Source organism: Phyllostomus discolor, chromosome 1 (assembly GCF_004126475.2).
Source record: "Phyllostomus discolor isolate MPI-MPIP mPhyDis1 chromosome 1, mPhyDis1.pri.v3, whole genome shotgun sequence".
NCBI classification, from domain to species: Eukaryota; Metazoa; Chordata; class Mammalia; order Chiroptera; family Phyllostomidae; genus Phyllostomus; species Phyllostomus discolor.
In genome coordinates this window covers 105,400,691-105,427,157 of record NC_040903.2, presented here as the reverse complement: position 1 = coordinate 105,427,157, position 26,467 = coordinate 105,400,691, and the positions used below count along the sequence as shown (strand labels likewise).

At 38.8% G+C, this 26,467-nt stretch overlaps 1 protein-coding gene and 1 non-coding gene across 3 annotated transcripts in view; both read right to left on the bottom strand.

The window, feature by feature from the left end:
• Positions 1-1,272: 1,272 nt before the first annotated feature.
• On the bottom strand, positions 1,273-1,379 carry LOC114493532. The gene has a single exon (XR_003684170.1). It is a non-coding gene; the product is annotated as a U6 spliceosomal RNA (small nuclear RNA).
• Positions 1,380-8,837: 7,458 nt separating this feature from the next.
• The window catches only part of PLAC8 (placenta associated 8), a 31,929-nt gene continuing 14,299 nt past the window's right edge, over positions 8,838-26,467 (bottom strand). The window contains exons 2-5 of one of the 2 annotated variants that reach the window (XM_028507662.2): positions 20,928-21,054; positions 19,233-19,357; positions 10,710-10,824; positions 8,838-9,048 (exon numbers count right to left, since the gene is read on the bottom strand). In XM_028507662.2, the coding sequence (XP_028363463.1) occupies positions 10,720-10,824; positions 19,233-19,357; positions 20,928-21,027 (330 nt within the window). In that variant the 5' untranslated portion in view covers positions 21,028-21,054 and the 3' untranslated portion in view covers positions 8,838-9,048; positions 10,710-10,719. Of the gene's footprint in view, positions 9,049-10,709; positions 10,825-19,232; positions 19,358-20,927; positions 21,059-26,467 lie in introns of both variants that reach the window. The other variant, XM_036027178.1, reaches the window with a different exon arrangement.

The following is a 26,467-nucleotide window of genomic DNA, read 5'->3' as shown; positions in this document are numbered from 1 at the left end:
ACAACCTCATCCTCTGTTTTAAATATCAGCTGCAGGCTGATAATTTCTCAATCTGTATCTTCATCTTAGACCACTCTTGTTTTTTAGCTCATCCATTCAAATGCCAACTAAATATCTCTACTTGAGAGTCATGGTATCTCAAACTCACCATCTCCCTAATCAAACCCTGTGTAACCTATTCCACTCAAGCCTCCTTCTCTTTCTGTGTTATCTCCCTTCCTCTCTCTTCTCCTCTCTACTCACAGACTTATTCATCCTCCCTCACCCTGCCCCTTTTTTTCGTTCTGTGAATTCAGGTTTTTCTGCCTAATTTCTTAGTTTCCATTTTAGAACTTTAATACATGAGAAAATATATAGTTTTCCTTTAAGAATGATAGAAAGGAGAAATGTTCATCTGAGTTAAAGACAAAGTAATCAAACTACCAAGACCATAATGGATTGCAGCTCTGATATCCTTAATAAAAGTAAATTGACCATGAAATTACTCACTTTGGCATTTGAATACAAAATATTTATCAGTGTAAACTATAGGAAAATAATTACATTTATATGCAGCATTCCAGAATGTCTGTCTGTCTTTACAGAACGTTCTATACTTTGAAGACTATTAGAAGGAATTGTTCTCTTTTCAGCAAGAATTTTGTTTTGTCTGATTTTTCATTTCTGTCTAACAAAAAAAACCTATTTTCATTCTTCTTGTTGTTTTTTAAATTAAAAAAAGATTTTGTTTATTTATTTTTAGAGAGAGGGGATGGCAGGAAGAAAGAGAGGAAGAGAAATACAGACATCTATCAGTAGCCTCTCACATTTTCCCACCTGGGGACCTGGCCTATGACCCAAGCATGTGCCCTGACTTGGAATTGAACCACTGACTTTTCCATACACAGACCAATATTCCATCCACTGAGCCACAGCAGTTAGGGCTCTTTTTATTGTTTTCTTTTGACATTTACTTTTTATTTTCTGACATTTGCTTTTTAGGGTATAACTTCATTTGAATTAAAAATCCAAACAGGATTTTCTTTCTTTTTTTTAAATTTTAATCATTGTTCAAGTACAGTTTTCTACCCCCTACTCCCATTCCAGCCCACCCACCCAACCCTCTCCCCTTCCCCCCACTGCCCCCCACCCCTAGTTTTTGTCCATGTGTCCTCCAAATTTGTTCCTGTAAACCCTACCCATTCCCCCCTGAAATTCCCTCTTCTCTCCCCTCTGGTCACTGTCAGACTATCCCCTATTTCAGTGTCTTTGGTTATATTTTGCTAGTTTCTTAAAAATATGGAACTCTTCACAAATTTGTGTGTCATCCTTGCGCAGGGGCCATGCTAATCTTCTCTGTATCGTTCCAATTTTAGTATATGTGCTGCCGAAGCGAGCACCAAACAGGATTTTTTAATCCTGTCATCAGCCTCAGGAAACAGAGACTCAGAGACTCTGGAAGCTAGGGCTCTGGGCAGGGGAGGGTGAAGGGCAGGACTCAAAACCCTGAGAGAGCTAGTGAGACCAGACAGGACCATGGCCGTGGAATATGAGCCATGGGTATCAATCAAGGGATTTGAGTCCAGAGAAAAAAAGCAAGAATATTGTCAGGAGGGGTGGATGTGAGAGTCATGTTGAGCATTAGTTGGCAGTTCTGTGTTTACTGATATTCTCTTCTTACAAATGTTTAGTGGTTGTGGATTCTGGGTACCCAAAGTGTGGAGGCCCCTATAGTGGTTAGTAGAGTTTGATAATAAACAGAGAAAAAGAAAGACACATGACGGCCCTTCTCTCTTCAGGGATGATATCATCTTGTGAGTTGAAGTGAAGGTAAAATGCAATGGGTCTCTGTCCTAAGGCTCCAAAAAAGGAAATAAAAAAGAATACTCTAGTTCTAGAATCAGGTTTTTTGGTGATGGAAAACTAGTGAAAAGGTAAAAAGATAGTTTTAGTTTCAAAATAGTTTTAGTTTCAAAACTAAGTCCCATCAAAGACTCAGAGGTGAGGTGGTTGATGTAAGAATATTCTGTGACCTGTTCCATGAGACAAAACAAAACAACCAACCAAACAAAAATGCGTAGGCTCTGTTATATTGAGAATCTCTTCATTTTTTGAAAATTTAAGGAATAATATACGAAAAAGAATCGTGTATTCTTTGTTGATACTTGGAATTTCCCCCCACAGTTGTGTACAAAATTCTTATCTTTCCTTTACTAATTTTGTTCTCATTAAGCTTCTTAAGCTAACCATAGACATGAGCTACCTAATTTAAATGCGATTTATTCTTCATAATTCAGAAATATTACTTAAGTTTTAAAAGGAAGAACACAGAAAATAATATGAAAATGGGCTCAGGTTTCTGATAACAAGTTGTGACCTTGTAGTAAAACATGAACTATATATAAATGACAGAAAACAAAGGAAAATGTTGTGATTCAGCCAATAGTTTTACACATGGTAAAGGGAAACTGAACTAGTTTAAGAAACAGGTTGAGTTAAAAAGAAAACATGAAAAAAATCTTGGTCCTGCATGGAATATCAAAATGAAATAGAGATAAAACACTAGGAATAGGGAAGATGCTGAGAAGATGACAGAGTAGGAAGCACCAGATGAGAATTACACTGGCATAGACTTCTGGCCAAGATGGAGGCATAGGTACATACACTGTGCCTCCTCTTACAACCAAAAGAAGGACAACAACAAATTTAAAACAAAAAACAACCAGAACTCCAGAAAATTGAACTCTACGGAAGTCCAACAACTAAGGAATTAATAAAGAAACTTTCATCCACACTGGTTGGAGGGGTGGAGATGGGCAGCCAGATCAGGGAGGACTTGCAGCAAGGTGGCAGCTGTAGGACCAGGGTGGGTGGTGGCTGGCAGAGCAGGTGGTTCCATATTTGCATATGGATAAACTGGGAGGAACAACTGGGGAATGAGACAGACTGAGCAACCCACGGTTCCAGCACAGGGAAATAAAGCCTCAAAACATCTGACTGAAAAAAACTGTGGGGGTTGAGGTGGTAGGAGAAACTTCCAGCTTCACAGGAGAGTTGGTTGGAGAGACCAACAGGATCCTAGAATGTACACAAACCCACGTACCTAGCAATCAGCATCAGAAAGGCCCAGTTTGCTTGTGGGTAGTGGCAGAAGTGAATGAAAGCCTACTAAAGCTGAGAAAGTGGCATTGTTTCCTCTTGGACTCCTACCCCACAAACAGCACCACAACATAGCTATGCCCTGGCTTGCCCTGGCTTTCTCTGCCCTGGTGAACACCTAAGGCTTCACCCCTTACTACGTAAGAAGTGAGCTGATATGAAAAATTGGCCCAAATGAAAACAGCAAAGCAAAACTCCAGAAAAAATACAACTAAGTGATAAAGAGAGCCAACCTATCAAATGAAGAGTTCAAATCACTGGTAATCAGGCTGCTCACAGAAATGTTTGAGTATGGTTGCAAAGTAGAGGAAGAAGTGAAGGCTATGCTAAGTGAAATAAAGGAAAATGCACAGGGAATGAACAGTGATGGGAAGGAAACCAGGACTCACATCAATGATTTGGACCAGAAGGAAGAAATAAACATTCTACCAGAACAGAATGAAGAAACAAGAATTCAAAAAAAAAAAAAAAAAAAAAAAAGGAGAGGCTTAGGAACCTCTGGGAGAACTTTAAATGTTCCAACATCTAAATCATAAGGGTCCCAGAAAGAGAAGAACAAGAGCAAGACATTGAAAATTTATTCAAAAACATAATGAAGGAGTACTTTCTTAATTTGGCAAAGGAAATAGACTTCCAGGAAGTCCAGGAAGTTCAGAGAGTTCCAAAGAAGTTGGACCCAAGGAAGCACACACCAAGGCACATCATAATTATATTACCCAAGATTGAAGATAAGGAGAGGATCTTAAAAGCAGCAAGAGAAAAGGAGACAGTTACCTACAAAGGAGTTCCCATAAGACCATCAGCTGATTTCTCAAAAGAAACCATACAGGCAAGAGGGGGCTGGAAAGAAATATTCAAAGTCATGAAAGGCAAGGACTTACATCCAAGATTACTCTATCCAGTAAAGCTATCATTTAGAATGGAAGGGCAGATAAAGTGCTGCCCAGATAAAGTCAAATTAAAGAAGTTCATCATCACCAAGCCATTATTATATGAAACGTTAAAGGGATTTATCTAAGGAAAAGAAGAAAATAAAAACTATGAATAGTAAAATGACAACAAATTCACAACTATCAACAACTGAACCTAAACAAAAACAAAAACAAACTAAGCAAGCAACTAGAAGAGGAACAGAATCACAGAAATGGAGATCACATGGAGGGCTATCAGTGGGAGGTGGAGTGGGTAGAATGGGGGAAAAGGTACAGAGAATAAGAAGTATAAATGGTAGGCAGAAAATAGGTAGGGGGAGGTTAAAAATAGTGTAGGAAATGGAGAAGCAAAGCACTTACATATATGGCCCATGGACATGAACTGAGGTGAGGGGAGAATGCTGAAGGGAAAGGGGCATACAGGGTGGAGAGGGATAAAGGGGAGAAAAAAATGGGACAACTGTAATAGTACAATCAATAAAATATATTGAAAAAAGGAATTACACTGGCAAAAAACGAAGGCAACTCATAGAATAAAAAAAAGATTTCCAAGTCATATATCATATAAGAGATTAATATCTGCAATATTTAGAAAACTCCTAAAACTCAACAATAAAAAATAAACATTCTAATTCAAAAATGGGCAAAGGACTTGAATACATAGTTCTCTAAAGAAGATATACAGATGGCCAATAATACCATGAAAAGATCATCATCATTTCTGATTATCAGAGAAATGCAAATTGAAACTACACTATAATATATATTATATTATTTGTATGTATACAGGTAATACATGTTTGTATATATACAAATAATATATTGTATTATTATAATTATAATATGTATATATTTTACAATAAACACCACCTCACAACCACTAGAATGGCTATTATAAAAAAAAAAACAGGAAAGTGTTGGTGAGTATGCAAAGAAATTGGAACCCTTGTGCGCTGTTGGTGGGTATATGAAAGAGTGCAGCTTTTGTACTGTGGAAAATAATATGGCACTTGCTCAAAGAATTAAAAATAGAGTTATCATGTGATCCAGCAATTCCTCTTTTGGGTAGATAGCCAAAAAGATTGAAAAACAGAATCTCTAATAGATATTTGGACAGCCATACTCATAGCAACATTATTCACAATAGCTAAAATGTAGAAGCATCCCTGAGTCCATCAAATGGATAAGCAAAATGTGGTGTATACATACGAGGAAATGTTATTCCTCCTTAAAAAGGAGGGAAAATTCTGACATATGTACAACATAAATGAATCTTCAGGACATTATGCTAAGGGAAATAAGCCAGTCACACACACACACACACACACACACACACACACAAAATCCTGTATGAGTCCACATGTATGGGGTACTTATTGTAGTCAAAGCCATAGAGACAGAAAGTAGAATGATGGTTGCCAGGGCCTCATGGGGGACAAGGGAATGGGGAGAAATTGTTTAATAGGTACAGAGTTTCCATTTTACAAGATGAAAAGAGTTCTGGAGATGGATGCCGATGATGGTTGCACAACAATGTGAATGTACTTAATACCCTGAACTATACACTTAAAAATGTAAATTTTGCTATGTGTATTTTACCACAATAAAAAGATTGAAAAAAAATACTAGTAGCATATTTAGAACCTGTTGCTCCATGTTAATTTGTGGCAGAATGGAATTTATCCACTACCTCTGAAGTAGCTGTTACACAAAAGCCAGAGACAGAAGAAACACAGTAAAGTCAAGGCTTGGGAAGAACTGCACCAGGAAGTAAGATGACCTCAGCTGTTATTCCAGTTTACAGATTTTGAGGGTTGTACTCCACAAGGAGCATCCTGCAATAACACTTTTTCCAGGAGAAGAACCAGAAAACCACTACTGTAGAATAAATGTCTATGAAAACCTCAACATTCTGTAGACTGATTAACAGGAGACAGAGATTAGGAGAAATGCAAAGAATTACTTGTTATATTGTGATGTGCCCTGTTCCTAAAAAAGAATAGAGGCTATGTCTCTATAGAGAGAAACAGAATGCCTCAATGCAGGAATCAGAGCAGAAATGTAAAAGAAAAAGAAAATGGAGGAGAAGAGGAAGGGAAAGGGCAGGTAACACAGGGTACTGCAGCTCAGAACATCAATCCTCACTGCTGAGTTATCACCTGAGTTATTGCATTAGAGCTCCTTCCATTACCACCCCCAGGGCAAAGTGGTGGTCTCATAGCCGGAGAACAACCTGCATTAGAAATAGTATGGCCCTTGGTAAAATTCAGGTTACTGTATCCTATCATAAATCAGAATCTCTGGATGAGGAGGCTATTGTTTTAAGCTTTAACCACACTAATGCTCTGAAAACATTTTCAAAGTTACCAGGAAGACTTAGTTAGTACTATATAATTTATGCCACCATAACTGGCAACCCAGCTGGGCAGTGGACCATCACTCTGCTGCAGTCCTCCAAGAGGTGCTTTGTTGAGAGTAGATGGATTATAGCTCTGATCCCAAGAGACACAACACAGAGCACCTCAACAATCAGGCATCTGTGGCTGATTGTATTTTCCAAAGATGACTGTGACAATATCTCCTGTCTCTTATACTCTTCAAGCACCTTGTCACACCCCATTAAGAGTTAATCGGTGTCCTCTCCCCCTTGAACCTGGTTAGACCTTTGCAACTGCCTCAACCAAGTGAGTTCAGCAGAGGTGATGCTATATGACTTCTGAAGCTAAATCATGAATATGTCATGCACTTCCATATGGTTCTCTTGAGATGCTTGCTTTGGACAATCAGCAATCACACTGTAAGACAGTCCAAGTAGACTGGGCCATGGCTAATGTGGAGAAGAACCCAGGTCCCTCAGCTCAAGCCCTGCCTACACCCCCAACCAACAAGCAGCACCAACTAGCCATGTGAGTGACTCATCTTGAAAGGATATTCTCCAGCTGGGGTTGAGCCACCCCAGTTTACATTGCATGAGTGGAGACAGGTTGTCCTGCCCAAACTGTAGACTCCTGAGCAGAAGAAATTATTGTTGTTTAAGCCCCTAGGCAGCAACAGCTACATCTGATATGGCATCCCTGGGAGGTGGGAGGTATGGATAATTGTTCCATACCCTGGAGGGGAGAGATGAATTCTCTTCTGCTATTCTTTACTTTGTCAGTTCATAAATCTTCCATATGTCTCCCTTCCCCTGCAGCCAGCCTCCTCAGAGGAGTTGCTGCTTCTTGGCTCTAGCAACTTCCTTCTAGTGTGTGGGAGCATTTAAGGAGGGTTTTTGTTTAATTGGCGGAAGTTGACTGGTATGAGAGAGCCCTAGGCATTTGGAATACACAAGATAAAGTATGATATCAACAGTGGGAGAATGAAACTAAATAAAAACTATTCTCAGCCTAAACAAAGATGTTTTTAAAAACCTCCTTATTTATCATAACTTTTATGTACAAACATGTATAAAGTATGTTGTAATTTTCTAATAAGCTCCATGGAAAACATATGTTGCTTAATAACAGAATTCTGTTGCCATCTTGTGCTCTTGGGGCTGTTGCTCCTTGGTCTGGAAAGCTGAGATGAAACCACATTGCTCTGCATTATAAAGGTATGTGGACTGAACCCCCATGTTCATTGCTGCATTATTTACAATAGTCAAGACATGTAAAAAAAACTAAGTGTCTGTCAACAGATGAATGAATAAGGAAAATGTGTTATATATACAATGGAATATTATTCAGGCATAAAAAAGAAGGAAATCCTGCCATTTGTGGCAAACATGGATGGACCTGGAGAGCATTATGATAAGTGAAATGAGTCTGCTATAGAAAGACAAATACCATATACTCTCATTTATATGTGGAATCTAAAAAACAAACTAAAACAAAAACAAAATCACACACACACACACACACACACACACAAGCTCATAGAGAAATGATTGGCAGTGGCCAGAGGAAGGAGGGATGGATGACCCGGGTGAAGGTGGTCAGAAAATACAAACTTCCAGCTATAAAATAAAAAGTTCCTGGGGATATAATGTACATTATGCAGACTATAGTTCTCCATATTGTATTGCATATTTAAAAGTTGCTGAGAGAGTAAATCTTATAAGTTTTCATCACAAGAAAAAAATTGTAACTGTGTGTGGTGATGGATGTTAACTAAGTTTATTATGGTAATCATTTTTCAATATATACATATATCAAATAATTATGTGGTACACCTAAAACTAATATAATGTTATATTAAGTTTATCTCAATAAAAAAATAATAAAATACCATATTAACCTGGGGAAGGGGAGAAAAAGGTGTATGGAGCCCCTGTGACTGACTTACTGTAGGAGATGACTTTGGGGAGGGTAGAAATGCCTAGTGGGAATTTTAATTAGGTGGCTTGCTGTGTGACTTATGAGAGAAATCCTCTCTGCTGTTTATATAATCTATAGTAAACTCTGTGTTGCTCAACAAACACTTCCTAGAGTGGATTCACCCACTCAGGCTCTCAAAGGGAGGAAGCCACACCTCTCTGGAGTGAGGGACATCACAGGGTAACACCTGGCTTCCCAGTGGAGGGAAAATCCAAACCGATAAAAGCATTTTACTTGACAACATTTAAAAAAACTTTCTATGGTGAACATTTTCACACATTGTAAAGGAAGAAAAGTAGAATGAAGAATCTCCATCTGCCCATCATTCAGCTTTGACATTTGACAGACTTTGGTTCATTTTTAACAGAAGCATATTGTAATTTTCCATAAAAAAATTTTCAAGACACAAGGGTTGTTGAGGGAATTATTGTTTAATGCCAATTGTCTTAGAGAACAGCACTAGAAACATATTTCTTTCAAAATAAACTGGAAATTAAAATGTTTTGAAGCTATTTGAAATCATATGATTAGTTGAATTAGTTTCTAATATTTGAGGTGAGACAGCACTTAATAGGTGTAGTATTTTATTCCAGCATTTTCTTTCACCACAATGTAAGTTTTATCTGTAGGAATCAGAAAAAAAATGAGTGAAAGGATTAGGATTTGTTGTTTCCATCTCTCTTTATACCATCTTGTTCCAAATATTAACACTACTATTTCATCCCTAACCTACTGCCAAATTGCTACATATTTAAAAATCTACATCAAACAATAACCCCTGGTTCAGAACAATCTATTAGGAAGAGTCACAACTACCAGCTGAGATTTAGATGAGTTTCCTAGGTTAGGGTCTCAATTTGCTTCCTTGCTTAGACATTGCATTCATTTATTCATCCCCAATGCTTATTAAGTGCCTACTATGTGTTGGCCCTATTGCTAAGTGGTTGAGTGAACCAATGGAATACTCTGTAAGTTTGTCAGAGCTAACTTCTGTTACCGAATGACAATGAATCATCAAACATGTGAAGGTAACAGTATCTAAAAGGGACAGAACCTAAAACAATCTTTTTCATTGACTGGATGACAAAACCAGTCAACTGCCACATTATAATTCCCTAAGGGCTATTTTGACATCAAATTCTGAGTCAAGTTGCTAACATATGCCTTTAGAAAAGCAATATTGCTTGGCAAAAGAGGTAATAGTTGATTCTTAGGAGGGAGAGTATAAGGAGGAAAAGAGACTGATAAGAAAACTCCCCATCTTGACTTTGCTTGAAAGTGAGTTAAGTATTTGAGTCATTGAAGAAAGCCACTTGAAACGATAAGAAGGCAAATACTAGGACACTAAAATGGTACTAAAAATGCAACATACTAAAGCATGGCTCATGAAGAAGACATTATTTTCTGCTGCGCATGGCAAAAATAGCTTACAGAGGGACAGATTGTACCAAAGTCAACCAGTCATACACATAAATGCACCATCCTGATCAAACATTCTCAAAAACCTCTTGGGAGATGGGACTTTTTCAGAGAATAGCCATTTCCATGTGAAAACTAAACTTTAATTATAAATTTTATGGGGATTTACAGAAAAGATTGAAAGGTAGGACTAAGCCCTTGTGCTCTTGCCTAAGAGAAACGGGAGGAAATGTGACCTGGAGAGCTTAGGTAGCTGCCCAACTCTGAGAAGACAGTCATCAAAAAGTCAGTAATTAATCTTTATAGTGGGGGCTTTGGGAATTTTACATAACTGGGTGAATTGTCCACATTTAATTTATGGACTAAAATAGCTTCCCATCGCTGTGGAGAAAATTATTTTAATATAGTGATGTTGATAAGAACGTATGACTGGCTAGGTGCCTTACACAGGCACATGTAGAATGACATCCCAGTTGGTTACTGTTGGTAGTAGTTGACCTGAGATCTTGGCCTAAGGTGAACATCTGGTCATACACATGTCTCTACTACCTTAAATTATGGTGGACCTAAGGTGGGCATGGTTGATACGTGGCATGTCCATGTGGAATAGCACATGGCCACTTCTGTTGTGGCAGACATCTTTACAAAGGTGCAGAATTCTTTCCTATTCAACCAGGCTAGTCCTCTCAATTCAGGCTCCAGAAAGCTGACTACCAACTGATTGGGGTAGGCTGGCAATTAAGAAATCATTTTCCCTCCATTTGTTAAGGGATATCTCATGTATCTGTGAGAGTACCAAGGAGATAAAAGATGTCTTTGAAAATTTGTTTTGATATTCACAAATCAAAGAATTTCCACAACGTACCAAGCATCTTTTAGAAAGCATTCATTGCTTTTCTTTTTTCAATATCTCGCTTGAGTTGACAAAGGGCACACTGAGGGAAACACATCAGCCACAGGAAATCACTGCAAATGGATCCCTGTTAAAAACAGACAGATAGGTCAGCATTTAGCTTGTAAATATAATTACACAATTCCCTGCATTTGTATAGCTTTTCTAACCTCCTTAAAACATACATTTCGTCACTTGTTTATAATGAGAATTCTGTGATATTATCGCCACTTTTCTGTTGACCCAGAGAAGTTAAAGGCTTACTAAGATCACACAGCACATTGACAGAGCTCAGTCTTTCTCTTCTCAAGCCAGGGGGCTCTTTTAATCTTACACCATTTCAAATCATTGCAGGTTACAGCTATCACCCCAGTCTTCTCTCATCTGTTTTGGAATGGTTCCCGTTATTTTATTTTTTTCCTCAAAAATTTTATTTATTTTTAGAGAGAGGGGAAGGAAGGGAAAAACAGAGCAAGAAAAACAGCGACTGGTTGCACCTTGTACACCAGGAATCGAACCAGCAACACTTTCCTTTGTGGGATGATGCCCTAACAACTGAGCCATACAGGTTAGGGCTGGAATGGTTCCCTTTAAAGCCAGTTGTGTAATGCACTAAGTTTTCTAGTTTGTGAGCAGTGCTGGACTGAGCCACATCATATACTCCTCTGGCCATTTTCTTTTGTTTTTTTTTTTCTTTCTTTTTTCTTTTCTTTTCTTTTAATTATTGTTCAAATACAATTTTCTATCTTTTACTCCCATCCCGGCCCACCCACCCAGCCCTCCCCATCCTCTGGCCATTTTCATTGGCATCTCTCATGTCATGTAATGAAGGAAATCCAGAGTGAGAGAGGGATATATAATTATGGGTAAAAGAAGAATGAAGAGAATGAATAATGTTTGGAAAAGCCATAGAATGGGCTACCTTGAAAAGTTTGAGGGCTTTCTCTCTAGAAATGTCTAATCTGGCTCTCAATGACCCTCTGGAAGAGATGCCCCTGAAGGAGTCCTGCTTTGTGCAGGAGGCATTGGGTGACCCAAGGGGCTCTAGTCTGACAACCAGGTTCTATGATGGTGTGTCTTGATGGATTGAAATAATTTTGAGCTGCATTTTTTGATAGCACTGTTTTTTAAAAGTGTTGAATAAATACAATTTCTAATTTATAGTGTGAGCAGAGAAAGAGAAAGAGTAGGTTCAGTGTGTGTGTATATACATATGTGTGTGTGTATAAATATATATATATCTAGTATATATATACATATATATGTGTATATATATATACACACACACATATATACATATATACTAGATATATATACTAGATATATATATGGTATATATGTATAAATATATATACTAGATATATATTTATACATATATACCAGATTCAGTTTATAAGGGTTAAGAGCTCCTAAATGTTGAGATTATGAGTATTCTATTTTTTATGAAAATTTTTTAATTTCTAAGTGATTTTTGATTCTCATCTAACAGAGTAAGCATGTAGGACAAAAAGTGGACAAATGAATAGTAAGTTAAAATTCTTCTAATGTTGTGACCCTCATTGGATGGAAGAATAGATATTCAGCCTGTAGACAATTGAATCTTTCAGCCTTCTCTTTTTGCCTAGTAGGTAATCCGAATTCCTTTAACCCTTCCTCAAAGGACTTGTGTTTTTCAGTCTTTAATTAATTATTTATTTTTATTCTTTTTATCTTTTAAACTTTCATTAAACCATCCTTATTGACTACATATTATATGCCACAAAGAAGAAAATATTCCCTTTTAATAGGGTCTAATTACTTTTCTAGTCTAGTATGTCCATGCCTATCTTTTACCTCAGGTAGTTTTTAGGGGGGAAACATCTTGCTATTATTTGGTGAGAAACCTAGAGAAATCTGTGAAATACACACCATGATTCTAAGTCTGTTTCATAATATAGATATAAAAACTAGGGGACTTCTGGCCAAGATGGAGACGTAGGTAGACACACTGTGCCTCCTTGCACAAGCAAAATAAGGACAATAACAATTTAGAAACAAAATAACAACCAGAACTGACAGAAAATTGAACTGTATGGAAGTCTGACAACCAAAGAGTTGAAATAGACACATTCATCCAGGCTGGTAGGGGGTGGAATTGGGCAGCAGGGCAGAGAGGGGTGGTAGCAAAAAAAGCAGTGGCACCAGGTGCCCAAGGCAGTAGCTGACAAACCTCGGGTGCGCAAGTCAGCAGCAGGTGGGCTCTGGGTGCGCAGGCAGCGGCTAGCAGACCCCGGGCTTGGGGTGGCAATGGGCAGACCCAGCAAAGTGGCAATTGTGAAGCAGCACATGACATGCAAGGTGGTTGGCTGGCTGGCTGATCCCGTGGTCCCATGTTCGCGCGCACAGATAAACTAGGCAAAACTGGGGAGTGAGACAGATTGTGCAACCCAGGGTCCCAGCATGGGGAAATAAAGTCTCAAAACACTGATTGAAAACACCTGTGGGAGTTGAGGTGCCAGGAGAGGCTCCCAGCTTCACAGGAGAGTTCATTGGAGAGACCTACAGGGTCCTAGAACGTACCCTAGCCAACCCAAATGGGAATCAGTACCAGAAGGGCCCAATTTCCTTATGGGCAGTGGGGGAAATGACTGAAAGCCAGCCCTGAGCCAAGCAAATGCCATTGTTCCCTCTCAGACCCTGTCCCCACATACAGCGTCACAACCCAACAACTGGGTTGCCCTGCCCTGGTGAACACCTAAGGCTCCGCCCCTCACTATGTAATAGGTGCAACAAGACAAAAACAAAATGGCCCAAATGGAAGAACAATCAAAGCTCCAGAGCAAATACAGATAAGCAACCAAGGGATAGCCAACCTATGAGATGCACAGTTCAAAGCACTGGTAATCAGGATGCTCACAGAATTGGTTGAATTTCATCACAAATTAGATGGAAAAATGAAGGCTACACTAAGTGAAATAAAGGAAAATGCACAGGGAACCAATAGTGATGGGAAGAAAACTGAGACTCAAATCAATGGTGTGGACCAGAAGGAAGAAAGAAACATCCAATCAGAAAAGAATGAAAAAACAAGAATTCAGAAAAATGAGGAGAGGATTGGGAACCTCCAGGACATCTTTAAACATTCCAACATCCAAATTATAGGGGTACCAGAAGGGGAAGAGGAAGAGCAACAAGTGAAAAAGTTATTTGAACAAATAATAAAGGAGAACTTCCCCAATCTAGCAAAGGAAATAGACTTCCAGGAAGTTCAGGAAGCTCAGAGAGTCCCAAAGAAGTTGGACCCAAGGAGGAACACACCAAGGCACATCTAATTACATTAGTCAAGATTAAAACGAAGGAGAGAATCTTCGAATCAGCAAGAGAAAAGGAGGCAGTTGCCTATAAAGGAATTCCCATCAGACTGTCAGCTAATTTCTCAAAAGAGACCTTGCAGGGAAGAAGGAGCTGGAAAGAAGTATTCCAAGTCATGAAAGGCAAGGACCTACATCCAAGATTGCTCTGTCCAGAAAAGCTTTCATTTAGAATAGAAGGACAAATAAAGTGCTTCTCAGATAAGGTCAAGTTAAAGGAGTTCATCATCACCACACCCTTATTATATGAAATGTTAAAGGGATTTATCTAAGAAAAAGAAGATAAAAGACACGTATAGTAAAATGACAGCAAACTCACAATTATTAACAACCACACCTAAAACAAAAACAAAAGCAAACTAAGCAAACAACTAGAACAGGAACAGAACCCCAGAAATGGAGATCATATGGAGGGTTAGCAATAGGGGAGTGGGAGGAGGAAAGAGTGGGAAAAGGTACAGAGAATAAGTAGCATAGATGGTAGGTAGAAAATAAACAGGGGGAGGGTAAGAATAGTATGGGAAATGTAGAAGCCAAAGAACTTATGACACATGGAGATGAACTAAAGGAGGGGAATGTGGGTGGGAGAGGGTGTGCAGGGTGGAGGGGAATGGAGGGGGGAGAATGGGATAACTGTAATAGCATATTCAATAAAATATATTTTATAAAAAGAAACTAGGGAGAAGAAAAAAAGTTTTTTTTCAAAGAGAAAGCAAATGAACTGTACGTTTATATCATGCTGAAGTTAATAAGGGATACAAATACCTTGACCAGAGTACAAATGCCATTCCAGGGAAATGGGGGCAAGAAATAAAGATTCTGCACTCACCACTCTGTTTGGTTACACTGGACTAGTACTTCACTGGTTAAAAAAGAAGTCTTGTTATGAGTACTATTTTCAGAATCATTGACTGAGCTGAAAATGAAAGTCATGTGGCACATGACTGACCACACCTCTACTCAGGATAGCAGGATGATAAAGTGGGAAAAAGCAGATGTTTGGAGTTAGAGTAAACTGAACCCAACTTCCAACATTTCTGTGCTCTGTGACCATAAGTCTGTCTCATGTCTGGTTTCTATATCTATAAAGTAGAGATGACAATTCTTGCACCACAAAGAGTTTGTAAGTAGTAAATGAGCAAATATATGTCAAAATCCTATCCTAGCACACAGTAATCAGCAGTTGTTTCTTTTCTTTCTCCTCTCCTGCAGAGGCTGTGCTGCTGCCTGCCTAGCAGATGCTGCCTTGGCTGTGCCAATGCAGGGAGGGGCAGATCAGTCAGAGCCTGCAATGTAGCAGCCCCGTGAAAGTTTGCATAGATGTAAAAGGGAAACAAAGTGGAAACCTTGCATTACACAAATTAGTCCTGGGAATTACTTGCCATTTTCAAGCTCTGTTAAAAGAGGAAGAACAGAGACACACTGTCTATAAATATACTTATTTAATGTTTGCCAAGGGAATGTACTATATCATAGAATTCTAGACTTAGAAAGTGACCTTAGAATCATCTTCCGCAACTTCCTCATGACAGATGAGAAAACCAATGCTGCCAAATAATTTACTAGTTAGTCAAAAAATTAGTTATTTACTGAGCTGTTTTCAGAACCTTTAACTCCAGCACACAGCTAAGTGCCCCTTCTCCTATACCATTTTGGCATCAGGGACCACTTTGGGAACTCACCTCTAATCCCAATACCTAACTACATATACATGACAGTTTGCCTATAGTTTCAGGAAGTTCATGGTTCAGCCACAAAGTGAAGAACTCCTGTGTGTTATGCTGCCTTATAAGCAGCACACTCAAGAGCTGCAGGAAGTGCTGAGAAAGCCAGGTGCTGAGCAAGCACATGGGACAAATGAAGCCAGGGTCTTGAACACATCCCTGTCCTGAGAAAACAGCTGACTCATTCTCTGAGATTATAACAAAAATAGTAGCAGTTATTTATTGAGTACTTATTACTTGACAGGCTCTCTGCTAAGCCTTTTCCATGCATTATCTTCTTAATTTTTTGTTTAAATATTTTATTGTTTATGCTATTACAGTTGTCCCAATTTTCCCCCTTTGACCCCCTCCACCCAGCCTGCTCCCCATTCCCACAGTCAATCCCCACACTGTTGTCCATGTCCATGGGTCATTTATAGATGTTCTTTGACTAATCCTTTCACCTTCTTTCAGCTAGTCCCTACCTCTTCCCTCTCTTACAGCTGTCAGTCTGTTCCATGTTTCCATGCTTCTGGTTCTATTTTGCTGATTATTTTATTTTTATTAGATTCTACGTATAAGTAATATCACAAGGTATTTGTCTTTCACTGACTGGCTTATTTCTTTTTTTCTTGTTTATTAAAAAACATTTATTTATTGGGTGCTTACTATATGTTGAGCACTATTCTAGGTATAGGATCGATGCTGTTAAGGAACTTACATTTTAATGAAAGAGAATAGACAATAAACAGATAAATAAAATGATTTCTGGTAGTGATAAGTATACTGTGAAGAAAATCAGATGATAACATAGAGAGTTGTGTGAGTAGAGGGAGAGTGGTTCTTTATATAGTGACGATGAGATGCCCCCTTCAGAAAGAATAGTTTGGAACCAAGATCTGAAGACATGAAGGTGCTGTCCTTAGGAAAGATGAGTAGGGGCCAGAAAGTGCAGAGACCCTAATGCAAGCAGGAGCAGGAGGTTGGTATGTTGCAACAAAATGAATGAGTAAGCTAGGGCTAAATGACGCACCCACGTTTTTATGCACATTATACATGAGATTATTATACCAATGGTGAGTAATCATCACACCCATGTATAATCCGCACACTTATTTTTCCCTCAGAAATTTAGGCAGAAAACTGAGCATTATCTATAGCAAAATAAGGTAAGTTTTCAGGAACAAGAGCCCATCATGTCACGTGTTTGTTTAAAACATTTCAATGACTTCCCAGTTCAGAGTAAAAGTTGAAGTTCTTATAGTCTGCAAGTCCCTTGCTAATACTCTGACATCATCTTCTTCTATTCCACACCCCCACACACTCTCTTTCTGCCCCCCCTCATCCCCATTGTTTCTAGAACATTCTAGGTAAGTTCTACTTTGAGGCCTTGGGTCAAACTCTTTCTTCTGCCTGGGCCTTTCCCAGATGAGTCATCCTGTCATCCTTTTAGGCCTTTACTTTCTGACTGAGGTCTTTCCTGATAACCCTATTTAAAATTAGAAACTTCAACATTCTATTCCCTTGCTTTATTTTTTCTCTCTAGCACTTATCACCATTCTATGTATTGTACTTTTTCTCAGGTACATTGTAACTATCTTCTCCCATTAGAGCATAAGCTCTACCATTGGCAACCATGCTATTGAAATAACTGATTCAGGCAAGAATCTTCAATGGATGATAGAACTAGAGGGTGAACAGGATACTGACATCTCCCTACAAGATCTTTACCCATTATAAAGGGGAAAATAGCAACTTTATACTGGACAGTCCTGGCAGACACTACCTCAACCAAGTAATCAAAGTTAACATCACCCCTAATGTGATGAATTGATGCCATGTGTTTTCTGATATGATGTATGGCAAACACAGCATAGCTTCTGTGGAGTTTCTTCTAACAATGTACAACCTAAGTCTAATCATGAGGAAACATTTAACAAACCAAGCTGGGGGATAGTCTAAAAAGTAACTGATCCATGTTCCTTTAAAAGAAAAGAAAGACTGAGAAACTGTTTCTCATTGTAGGAGATGACCAAGGTGTGGCAACTGAACACAATGTGTAATCCCAGATTGATTTTCTTTTCATCTAAAGAATGATCTTGGAATAATTGGTAAAGTTTAAATAAGATCTGTAGGTTAGCTTATAATATTATATCCATGTTAAATTCCTGCTTTTGATAATTGTTTCATGGTTATATAAGAAAATATCCATGTATATAAAAAATTTATTTTTAGAGAGAGGAGAAAGGAGGGAGAAAGAGGTAGAGAAACATCAATGCGTGTTTGCCTTTCACACACCCCGCACCAGGGAACCTGGCTTGAAGCCCAGGCATATACCCTGACTGGGAATCGAACCAGCAACTCTTTGGTTCACAGGGTCATGCTCAATCCACTGAACCATACCAGCCAGGGTGACAATGTCCTTGTTTTTAAGAAATACACTAAAATAGCTGTGACTGGGTTGCTCAGTTGATTAGAGTATTGTCCTGATACACCAAGGTTGCAGGTTCAATACCTGGTCAGGGAACATACAAGAAAGAACCAATGAATGCAGTAAATAAGGGGAACAACAAATCAATGTTTCTGTCTCACTCTCTCTCTCTCTCTCTTCATTTCTCTCTAAAAATCAATAAATAAAGAAATACTGTGAAATAGAGGTAACAATGCATCAAGTTTGTAATCCACCCTCAAATAATTCAGAAAAAAATAGAAAAATAAAACAAGTGTGGCCAATTTTTAATATTTGGGAAACCCAGGCAAAGGGTATTCAGGAAGTCTTTGTACCATTTTTGCAGCTTTTCATTAAATCTGAAATTATGTTAAAAAACCTTAAAAACAAAAAATGTGCAGTCCATAAAGACAGGGATTTTGATTTCCTTTATTCACTGATGTGTCTCTAGCATCTGCAATAGTAATTGGCATATTATATGTACTCGATAAATTCCTGTTGAATAAATGAACACCAGCTTATGATTTAACAAGGTTCTATGTGCTTAATGTTGCTTTTAAATAAATGAACACTAGCTAATGACTTACCAATGAGGCAAATGTGCCAGCTCTGAGAGCATCCACCACACACTCATTTTTACTCAAGGCTTTATGAAAAACTGTCACCCACCCTGCAGACATGCAGGGTCCTGTCTGAGTAAAGCCAGGAGAGACTAAGGGTCTTGTGTTGGCCTCTGTCCCTCACCTACTCTCCCCTAGCAACTTTTTCAGAGACACATCTATTGGGTCAATAAAAGATTTTATTACTAACATATTCCAAGGTATACATAACTGCACTGCTTCTGTAAATCACTTCAAAATTTAGGATGGTAGTGCAGAAAAGACTGGGTTAAGGTATGAAGGTGAGGAGGAGCAATCATGGAAATCCGTCAGACTGAAGGGAAGCCCTTGGGTATCTGGGCTACCACCTCGAAGTGGACCCTTGGGTGACTCACCGGGATGCCGTATTTGGTTCGATACTTGGTCCTCATGGCGACACTTGCCCCACACAGGCAGCATTCATCCATGTCAGAGGCAATCTGACACGACAGGCACAGAGGGAAGAAAGTCCCACAGAGGCCTGAGTGAGGGTGAGACCACACAGGGGAATTAGTGAAAGTCATCACAGTTTCCACTAAACCTCAAGTAGATGATAGCTCAGGAAATGGCCTTAATAAACCCTCTGAGATAACAATGTGGTCATCTGGGTCTTTATGTCTTGCTTCTGGACCTGAGTGTCTGGGAAAAATTTGCATGTCATCATATCAGGTCAGAGTTAATTATAAAAGTTTCTGCCCTGCCAATCTGAGCATGTAAGAATTACCTTTCTTTCCTGCCCTTGTTTATATTTGGGTCATGCTTGCATTGGAAGTTTGTGGCATCAGACATCTGAAAAGCCCTCTGAAAACCATGGGAAGGTGTTGAATGTCAGAAATGGGTGAGTGGAGAGATTATTAGTGCCCAAATGAGAAAATCAATAGGGAATAGATTCTATATGGTTGTACAGGCAAAGTGTAGAGCCCTATTGGCACTGTGAGGGTAGAGGCAAACAGAAGTAAAGGGATATTGGCACCAAAAGCATAAAAATCTAACTGGAATTTCACTTTAAAGAATCTTTGTGAGGCAAAAAAAGGGGAGCCTAAGAAAATAGCGACAAACAGGAAACTTCTCTAACATTCTCTGATTAAAAGTCTATTTTGGAAAGCTCTGGGGTGGAGTATTGGTACTGCTGTACCCTAGATAAGAAAGTCTCTGTTTTTTTAAAAAAATTTATTGTTTTAAGCAAAAGGCTATCTCCAGTGATCTTGGGACTTCCATCACATATATAAAAGTAAGAAAAACAAAAACAAGAGGCTGTTTCTCAAAGATACTGGAAAGATGTGCCACACAGAGTATCTGCAACTCATATGGCAATAGACTCTGAAATAAGGAAATTTTTCTCACACAAAAGTGTGTTTGGTAGTGTAAAAGAATTAGAAGTCAGTAAAATAAAAAACCCATAGTGCTTCCTGAAATGGAACAGCCACAAGAGTATCGCTGAAACCAGAAAATACAGAGTCAGCACTGTAGGAAAAGAAAGACATAAACAGTTAACTGGAGAACATGTCAAGAACGTGGTGATACTAAAGAGGTGAAAAATTTAAAAAGAGGTGATTGATTGGTATAAACAAGGATCACAAACTCAAGGCCAAGCAGGGAAAATAAATGAATGAAATAGGTTGGAAAAAGCCCCAAATGATGGCTGGTGGACATAAGCTTGGCAAACTACATCGTGAATATCCTTTTTAATGGGGTTGGCTAACACTCAGTAGCAGCTCACCTCTGCCATGTGAGAATGACTCATCTTCCCTGATTTTCCAAATTTTTTCAAGAGAAGCTGGAAATCTAGATTGGAAAGCTAGATTTTTGTGTAAAATCTGATTTTTTAATGTTTTCTACTATATTAAAATCAGTACATCAAGAAGGCTCATTATGTATAGGGCAAACAAAACACATCATCCAGTGACTCAGTCCACCATGGGCTTCCAGCTTGTAACTTTTGAGTTAGAGTAAAACATGGAACTCAGTTACAGGATAAACAATTTTTATTATGTTAGTAATCTGTGTTATTACCCATAGTCAAGGAGAAAGGAATTACTATGTGCACTTACAAATCCCTAAGTCATTACAGCAGTCACATTCGCCGGTTTGCCAGTCACTAGCCATCGTACCCCCTCCACCATATCTTGGCTGTGAAACAACTGGATTCATTTTTAAGGATAACTTCAAAAGGGCACACTGCCTGTAAAAACAAAACCAAAAAAGCATTAAACACCTAACCGTATTGGTTGAATACAATGTAGATACCAGTTGAGAAGGCATTTCACCACACCTCTCCTGATTAAGGGTGCTCACATCCAACTAACTTAGCTTTACCTTTTCAGGCTGTTGTGGAAATCTGGAAATTAAAACCAAAAAGGAAAGAGAATGAAAGTTCTTTTCTTAGGTTTTCTGTTGTTCTTCCCCCTTTTGCTCATTAACAAGATGATATATATATATTTTCTATTTTCAAAGCAACCATCCTAAAAAATGTCTATTTTGCATTTGAAGCATTTCTATTTAATAGCAATTATAATCAATTTTTACAAAGTTATTCCACAGGCATTATCTCACTTGTTCCTTAAGAGAACTCTGCAATAGAGTTCTTTACTTTTCCATAAAATTGTTGTTAAACAGATGCTTCTAACTAATGTCAGCATTCATTGTGTAATTGTTAGTGATGTCTTGATAGCTAAAGTTTACAGAAGACCTCGATTACTTAAAAAAATATAACATTCAATTTCCTTTTGTGAAGGTGTCAGGTCAGAATACAAAAAAAGAGCCTTCCGGGTCCCGCGGAAAAACCCACTGGTTGCAAAACCACCAGGAAACAGTGTCTCTCAAACCAAGTGACACCTAGAATTTTTATATTTTATCCAGTAATCAGGTGAAGTCTCATGAGCTTCTACTCAGTCAGTATTCTCAAGAGAGAAAATATGCTTGGTTTTCCAATTGCCAATGTTAAAACTTTCTTCTTTACTATTTTCAGTTTGACTATAATGGCTGTGCTCTGTAGTCTTGGTCCTTGGTCTCTGCTCACTTTCAACACTTCCCTTGACCAGTTCAGTTGCAAGTCAACTCCCTCACCCCACATAATCACTGAGCTTTGCTACCTTCAGTCTTCCTCCACCATCTTGCCAAGGACGGCCCCAGTCAGAGATTTTATCAACACACTTCTTCCCTATTCTGGCTATGCACTAGGTTCATCTTTAGTGCTTGGTAAAAAAGACAGATTCTTGCTTCTGATTGAGTAGCCTGGGGTGGACCCTGGCTGTATAAAATTTTTAAGAGGCAATTCTAATATAATCAGCTCTTGTGGCTATGTTTATGTGTCATTTCAGTTTCTCAGTCCTTCCTAATTCATCTTCTTAGTTTTTCCCTTGCCCTGGTCCTCTTCTGGATTGATGTCTTCTCTGAGATTTGTGGCTGTTATCAGTATATTTCAACCAACAGCTGAGTTGGCACAAAGAGGGGTGGAAGTTCTTGAATAATAAAAGTCAAAGCACTTTGAACTGCCCTGGATAGGTTATCAAGAATTGTTATCAAGAATTTGCTTTATGACACCAAGGGGAACCCAGCCAGCTTGAGAAAGCTATATAATTATGTTCAGATCACACCAGGAATCTTGTTTGAAACTGCAAGGCATTGGTAAATATTTAACTAGACTTTGGTCTTTCTCCTCTCTGCTTAATTGGAAGGGTAACAATGTTTTCCCTGATAATGCAGGAAGACATATGGCTATGTGGAGGAGCAGAGATGATTAACCAACAGGAAAAAGTAGTAAAGGGCTGACCAGGGAATCCTACGACAGTTCTTGGCATGGAATGTACATGCAATAGAATATTGTGGAGAGAATGAATTAGCAGGGAGGTGCTGGTTACAAGTTGTGAAAATGGATAGTACTGCCTTGCCTAATCAAGTGAATTTAAACTTATGCAGAATAAGGCACAAACTTTGAACTTTTTGTATAGGAGTATTTTGGAATTCTGGTTGTAATGGGGTCTTATTTAAAAATTCTACATAACAGGTATTTTCTACTGGTTTCTGTCCATAGACATTTTGTCTCAGAAAAACCACTGTCATATTGCTAACATGTATTGTATGACTTATATAAGTACAATAGAAAACTTGATTATAATTACAAATGTTCCTTTTATTTTTCAAACTTTAGTGTGGGTTAGAATCACCTGAGAATGTTGTTAAGAGTTTAACATTCCTTGAGCGCGGGCTGGGAACCAAAGTGTCCCAGGTTCGATTCCCAGCCAGGGTACATTCCTGGGTTGCAGGCCATAACCCCCAGCAACCGCACATTGATGTTTCTCTCTCTCTCTCTCTCTCTCCCTCCCTTCCCTCTCTAAAAAATAAATAAATAAATAAAATCTTAAAAAAAAAAAGAGTTTAACATTCCTAGAACTTTGGATTTAATAGGCCCAGAAAGGGATTGAGAAATCTGCATGTTTAATAAGCACCCAAATGATTCTTCTTCTTTTTTTTAAAGATTTTTATTTATTTATTTTTATAGAGAGGGGACAGGAGGGAGAAAGAGAGGAAGAGAAAAATCAATGTGTGGTTGCCTCTCATGCACCCCCAACCAGGGACCTGGTCCACAACCAAGGCATGTGCCCTGACTGGGAATCAAACCAGTGACCCTTTGGTTCGCAGGTACACACTCAATCCACTGAGCTACACCAGCCAGGGCAATAAGCACCCAAGTGCTTCTTAAGGGAGAGGGGTTGTTACAAAAAGTGAGAGTGGTGAAGGAGACCATAACAGCTGTATTGCCTAATCTGACTGCTTTTAAATCTAAAATGTGTTTTTTTCAACTCCTGTCCCAGATACTGATTCCTCTGAGAACTAAATCAAAAGAGGAGAAAAAAAAGAAAAGCATAACTGTATTCAAAATATGTACAGTCAATGAGCCTGGCTTCATTTTGGTATTGGGCATAGTTACAAAGCAAGAGGGGGTGTAACAGAAATATGAATGAAGAGAAGAAACTGAGAGCCCATTAGGTGGGAATTTCCAGTAGCATAATAAAAGAACTAAAACTGCAGAGACACTGCAGAACCCCAGAAGGACAGGTATAACCCAAAGGGGAAGTAGTAGTATTTGATTTCAATCAAAACAAGTCTGTACTGAGAATCTCCATGGCCACCAGGGAAGTGTGAGGGAAGCTTCTGGTCTAAGGTCCTGAGCTGGAGAAATTCGAGCATATGCTCTGTGAACAAGGTTTTTTTTTTTAAATTTAATTTTAATTTTTGCTTTTGTTGCTGTTGTTTTTTTTGTTTTCCAAACTAGCAGAACTATCAATAAAATTGTTATCTAGTTCTGGAGAAGTTGGACATCTAATTGAAGGTCATGGGATTCTTGTTTTGGCACAGAAAGCAGGTATGGAAATAGTGTTAGGAAATGCCTAGGGGGAAGAAAGCCTGGGAATGCATGAACAATAGAGACATAAGTTTTTTGGAGCAAGAGGTATGGTTTAAGGGTAGGGATGGCACTGTGTAGCCAGGTGCACATCAGCAGCTCATTCCTACGCTCAAAGCAGACGTTGCTAGTTGATCCCAGGTTGTATACAGAATCTATTTCCACTGGACATATCTTAGAATCCTAGACAATTGTAATTACCAATTGGTGGACTTCAGTGGAAAGAAGAAAAAAGACTTTGGAGTCCCATAGAATTGAATTCAAGTTGCAGTCTTCCCACTCTGTCACTTTGGGCATATGACATTTTCTGACAGTATATAGAAAGCTCATACCATTTGATCAGAGCTGGCAAATGATGTGAACTCAATCTACTATCTGAGAAGTAGTTATTGATAAGAATAAATTGTACATGCAATATATTTAAGCCTGATGTTATGGATATACCTCCAACCTCAAGGTTTAATTATTCATTACCTTGAAAAAATATACTGGGAAAATCAGTATAGTCAAAATATACAGAGTTGCTGCAGCAGCATGGGTGTGTGTACCATTAAAGAAAGAAAAATGTACCAGTATGGCTAAAAGGAAATTACTTCTTTAAGAAAATGATGCTTTTGGAAAAAAATTCATAGGACCAATCGCAATCAGTTCAGCCAATGTGGTAAAATGGAAAACCATGCTAAAATTCTTTTCAAGAGACCCCAGACTAAAAATTACTTCAGGGCACAGATTGTATTTTAAATATTCTTCCAGTCCTTAGTACCTTTCATAACTCTTTGTACAGCACTGGCCACATATACTTGTGCATTGAGTAGTTTGGAGTAAAGGTAAAATTTGCTGTTTGATGTAAAAAAATCCTAGTGAGTAATTTTTGAGAATAAGGGGTTCTGATATAAATCCAACAATGGGTATATGCTGCAACTGCTACATATGTAAATCACAACTATCCTAGTATATACTGCATATCTGTTAGTTCAGTTAATTCAATTCCTAATCTAACACAAAGACTCATGCCACATGCTTATAAATCCCTTAATTTCCTTATTTAAAGTAAAATGTTTAGAAGTATATTATAAAAAAACACTACAATATATGTGTGTATGGATGCACATATGTGTTTTTTAATAGATTTTGTACTTCTATATATCATGGATAGATCTATATGAGATGCAACTGTGATCAGTAGTTCTTAAATTATAATATATCCAGGGCCTACCTTTTAGAGTGTAGACAGACCCTGATTCACTGTGTCCTAAGAGAGACCTGAGATTTGCTTTTTTAACAAGCTCCCAGGGGACTTCTGGCCAAGATGGAGGCATAGATAGACACATTGTGCCTCCTCACAGAACCAAAAGAAGGACCACAAAAATTTAAAAACAAAAACAACCAGTACTGACAGAAAATCGAACTTCATGGAAGTCTGACAACCAAGGAGTTAAAGAAGACACATTCTTCCAGACAAGTAGGAGGGGTGGAGTTGGGGAGCTGGGATGGAGAGGGCTCATGGCAAGGTGGTGGCTGGCAGACCCAGTAAGGTAGTAGATTGTGGAATGGGGTGCACAAGGCTGGAGCTGACTGGCAAGGTAGCAGCTGGTGGACCGTGTGGTCCCACATTCACTTGCAGACAAACCAGGCAAAAAAAGGGGAGCAGGACAGACTGCACAATCCAGGGTCCCAGTGCAGGGAAATAAAGCCTCAAACCACTGATTGAAAACACCTGTGGGGTTGAGGCAGCGGGAGAAACTCCCTGCCTCACTGGAGAGTTCATTGGAGAGACCCACAGGGTCCTAGAATAACACAAACCCACCCACAACAGAATCAGTATCAGAAGGGCCCAGTTTGCTTGTGGGAGCAGGGGAAGTGACTGAAATCTGGCAGAGAGTGGAGCAAACACTGTTGTTCCCTCTCGGACCCCTTCCCCGCATACAGCATCACAACCCAGCCACATGGGATGCCCTGCTCTGGTGAACACCTAAGTCTCCACCCCTCACTATGTAACAGGTGCATCAGGACAAAAACAAAATGACCCAAATGAAAGAACAGATCAAAGCTCCAAAAAAAAAATACAACTAAGCAATGAAGATGTAGCCAACCTATCAGATGCACAGTTCAAAACACTAGTCATCAGGATGCTCACAGAGTTGGTTGGATTTGGTCACAAATTAGATGAAAAAAATGAAGGCTACG